The 4117-nt window shown below is 39.4% G+C and overlaps 1 protein-coding gene across 1 annotated transcript; it reads right to left on the reverse strand.

Moving 5' to 3' along the window:
* Nucleotides 1-216: 216 nt before the first annotated feature.
* On the reverse strand, nucleotides 217-3904 carry LOC128739864 (splicing factor 3B subunit 6-like). The gene is made up of 3 exons (XM_053835365.1): nucleotides 3756-3904; nucleotides 3480-3693; nucleotides 217-345 (listed from the first exon to the last, which is right to left on the reverse strand). The coding sequence occupies exons 1-3, from the start codon at nucleotides 3902-3904 to the stop codon at nucleotides 217-219; spliced, it is 492 nt and encodes a 163-aa protein (XP_053691340.1).
* Nucleotides 3905-4117: the final 213 nt, after the last annotated feature.

The following is a 4117-nucleotide window of genomic DNA, read 5'->3' on the forward strand; positions in this document are numbered from 1 at the left end:
CGCGGGACAGTTATTAGCTATAACCAATTGGAATGAATATCAAACGCGTCCGTTTGCCAACTACCTACTAGTCAGTCCTTCGGCCGCAGAGCCTACACCAAAAACGCGGTGGTTCACTGATACATGGGTAGGTAAATATCATGCAGCAAATGTGAACAGTCAGGTTCCTGTGCGAGTTCATGCGAACTGTACTGCACATATTGGCATTTATTTTAATTAAATTTTCACAAAGCTGACAGCTTCATATGGTAAAGGACTCAGCTGGGCGCAGCTTGGGGCGGCATCGGATAGCCGGTTTCCGCGATGTTCGCACGTTAAGCTGATATTCCGGAGCGTACAGATCAACTGGAAAAGAGGACAAAATTAATTATCAATCGTGATGATTGAAATATATAATTGCTCTCGTTTTTCTTCCGAGTGCCTTTTTTCGCCGACTGGTTTCGGCTCCAACCGAGTGGGTACACTTTTACCACCGTGGGGAAAGTCAATTAATTTGTTTCTGATTCGAATCATTCGACACGACGAAGCGATTCTAAGCCCAAAACAGTGCCCACGGGTCGCGGCCAAATTGTTCGCAACGGAAATGTTTGCACTCTATTATGTTTGCCTTTTCTATGCGTGTGCACACACATTGTACAAATATTTGGTTCACGAGCTAGTTAACGAACCAAATTGGGGTTTGTTTTTGCGACAGAATTGAATTCAAATTAGGAGCAATTTAAAAGCAAAATTGAAGCTATGAAAATGAAATCATTCCAATTGTAAATTCAGTTTAGTTTAGTCAAAAAGTTGGCCAAACAAGCCGATAGTTGCCAAATGGCGACAGGATATGCCCACTATACTGTGGTACCTAACCTAGGCTGACCAGACGTCCCGGATTGTGCGGGACTGTCCCGGATTACCAATCGTACCGGAAAATGTCCCACGTTGATTAATTTTTAAATCGTGCCAATCTAATGCTGAAACGCTCAGAGGATCGCTACAGATGAGTTCTAAGAGCTTTTCAAGAAGTTCCCTATTTATGAATTATTTTTGAGACAAGTGCATTCAACTGAAAAATTTAAGTTATTTTGTAATATTTGCCTCTAAATAACTTTGTTCTGTCGCCCGGCATCCTTACGACGTGTCCGGCTCATTGTAGCCTACCGACTTTCGTCAGATGTACGATGGGAATCTACCCAAGCAATGCTTTATGATTTATACGCATCCGCCACTCTTGGATTTCTCTTTGTGCTCCACCAAATATGGTTCGCAGCACATGCCGCTCAAACACGGCAAGGGTACGTATGTCCACCGTAAGCAATCTGGGTCTGTGGTGAGGTCTTATAAGAGTTTTGTACATTGTCAGTTTCGTACGGTGGCAGATGCTTCTTGATCGTAGCGTTTTGCAAAGAGCAAAATAAGCCCGAATTCCCGCGTGCATGCGGTGCTGGATCTTTTTACTAGTACTGTTGTCCACGGTCACCAGTTATGCCAAATATGCGAACTCACTACCACTTCTAGTACGCCGTACCAGGTTACCGTCCGTGAGATTTGTGCACTTGTCAGTTTGAGCCTTTTCTTTTCATGTATTTGGCCTCCGTTGCATTTATTTTTAGCCTAAAGTCCTCACTTTCAATCTGGGGGTCCAAAAAAAATCTGGTCACTTTAACCTAACCTGACCTGACTGTGATATTCAGCCAACGATCTGTACTAAATCACGTCACTCACAAAGCTCTTCTACGCGGGAAACTCTCAGTCACTGGACAACTCATCTCTCGCAGAACCAGTTTCACGTTGCCAGAAACTCTCCAAGTATAATGTAAATATCCTTTAGCACATCTCAGTAAACCTTTCAATCTATACCTATAAAAATGGATTTCTGTCTGCATGTCAGCGATGGTTCGATCACTTTGACTCAAGTTTGATTCATTTGACTGTACCGTCTTAACGGGGCTAAATATGACAAAGGTATATATGGGACATTGGTAGAACAGGTTATTATATATAATTTTGCTGAACAAAGTTTTGCTGTATCTTTTGTAGTTATAGCGCTACAATGCTAGTATCTTATTAGTGACTGAAACGTTCATTTAGTCACTGATGAGTGACTAACGTTGTAGCATCGTAACTACAAAAGATACAGCAACACTTTTTTCAGAAGAATTGTAGATTAAAACTAGTTCTACAAATGTCCCATATATAATACTGTCATATTTGGCTCGGCTGAGACGGTACTATCAAATGAATCAAAATTGAGTCAAAGTGATCAAACCATCCCTGCTGCATGTTCATTATAGAATCGAAAACTACCGCACTACCGATCGGCGTGAAAATTTGCATGTAGGGGTTTTGGGGCCAGAGAAGGTTCTTATGATGGTTAGAGACCCCTCCCATACAAATGAAACACAAATATCTGCATAACTCGAGAACTAATCAAGCAAATGGAACAAAATTTGGCATGTGGGTGTGTTTCGAGACAAGAATTTCTTCTATGGTGACTGGAAACCCTCCCCTCTTTCGGAGGGGAATTATGATTCCTCCCCCTTTTAAGGGGGGGGAAGGGGCTCCCATACAAATGAAATAAAAATTTCTTGCTTTCCTATTAACATTGTGTAACAGCAAGATTAGTATTCCGTTTGATATTTCTGATAACAAAAGTATCATTCAATTTAATTTCACGGCGTGGAATTTTTGCAATCAATTTTGATATTTTAACTGCTAAGTCGACCAAAATGAAATCACACCGAGTATTAAAAATCCATTACATCAAGATATCAAATTTTGTTTTCAATTTGCTCGGGTAGGTTTATTTGTTTTCTTAGGTCTACTGACGTCTATTACTTTCTTTCAGTTGGGTCCAAACGAGAGAAAGCGAGTGAGGAGAGGATCACCTCTGCAAAATGGTATTTTTCACCAAAAAGTTTTCCGTGAAATGGTACATTCCGCTTAGGACTTTTCGCGAAATAGTATTCGGCAAAATGTTATACAATCACAATACAATGCTATCCGCTTTCTGGCTAACCAATGGGGAGAGCTGTTTTCTACTTTACTTTCTACTTTACGCCAATTTTGAAATAAATAAGTCGTTTTTCTGCAGTAACAATAAATAATTTTTGTTTCTGTAGAGAATTCATAAAGGTTTTCATCAATTAAAAAAATCGCTTTGTTATGTGACCTCTTTTGCCCCGCATTTTGACCCATCTTGCCCCGTACTTTTTGAGAGCTTAAAATAACATATCTTTTAAATGTATTCACGAAAAAATATGATCCTCGAAAAATCGGTCTTGTAGATTTTTTTCGGAAGAGATTATTAGTGATTCCATCTAAGTAAATGATAAATGGGTTAAAATTGAATGCGTAGAAAAACGCATCGGGTACTTTCCTTGGGTCACCTGACCCTACTACCAGATAACTGAAACACGATCTGCTACTCATCAAAATTTATGTTGTATTTTGCCTTCATCCGATCTAATTCTTTTTGTTTTTTGTCTACATACATACTCATCAAAATTTATGTTGTATTTTGCCTTCATCCGATCTAATTCTTTTTGTTTTTTGTCTACATCCAGCCTCTTGAAAGCTTTCGTCGACTGGTAGTACAGAACTACCAAGTACCGATTACACACGTTTAATCCGGAAAGGTGGTCACAAGCGTTTTTTGCGTCCAAAATATCCTCATACACCACGAAAGCCGTACCCCGAGTATTACCACTGTAATAAGCAGAAAGCGATGAATAAAATTGAGTTTAAAAAAAAACAAAACTTATACTTACATCCGAATTTGACGGATAGCACCGTATTTTCCAAAAATGTCATACATTTCGTCGGAAGTGATTTTGTACGGAAGATTACGAACATATAGTACGCGATTGACTTCTGGAGGCAGCCTCACGTTATTCCGTTTTTTCATTGCTAATGCCATTCTAGTGCGATATTTAGCGGACGATAGAAATAATTACGGATGTGCAAGGTCTGATAATAATAAATCTGCAAGAACAGTTTTATGAAGTGAATCGACACAGTCTGTTTTGTTGATACTAGCTACTTTGCAGCTCTGCTGGTTATATATATATATATGATGGTGAGTTACCTACATACTTAACGAAAAGCATCGGGGTTGGTAAAATTTTACCTA

The sequence above is a fragment of the Sabethes cyaneus genome, chromosome 3 (assembly GCF_943734655.1).
Source record: "Sabethes cyaneus chromosome 3, idSabCyanKW18_F2, whole genome shotgun sequence".
Taxonomy (NCBI): Eukaryota; Metazoa; Arthropoda; class Insecta; order Diptera; family Culicidae; genus Sabethes; species Sabethes cyaneus.

Excerpts from the sequence above, each read along its gene's own strand:
- LOC128739864 (XM_053835365.1), bottom strand. The coding sequence starts at position 3,904 with ATGGCATTAGCAATGAAAAAACGGAATAACGTGAGGCTGCCTCCAGAA. Across the intron at positions 3,694-3,755 it reads GCTATCCGTCAAATTCGGAT|TGGTAATACTCGGGGTACGG; the intron begins GTAAGTATAAGT and ends TGCTTATTACAG. Across the intron at positions 346-3,479 it reads ACATAAATTTTGATGAGTAT|TTGATCTGTACGCTCCGGAA; the intron begins GTATGTAGACAA and ends CCTCTTTTCCAG.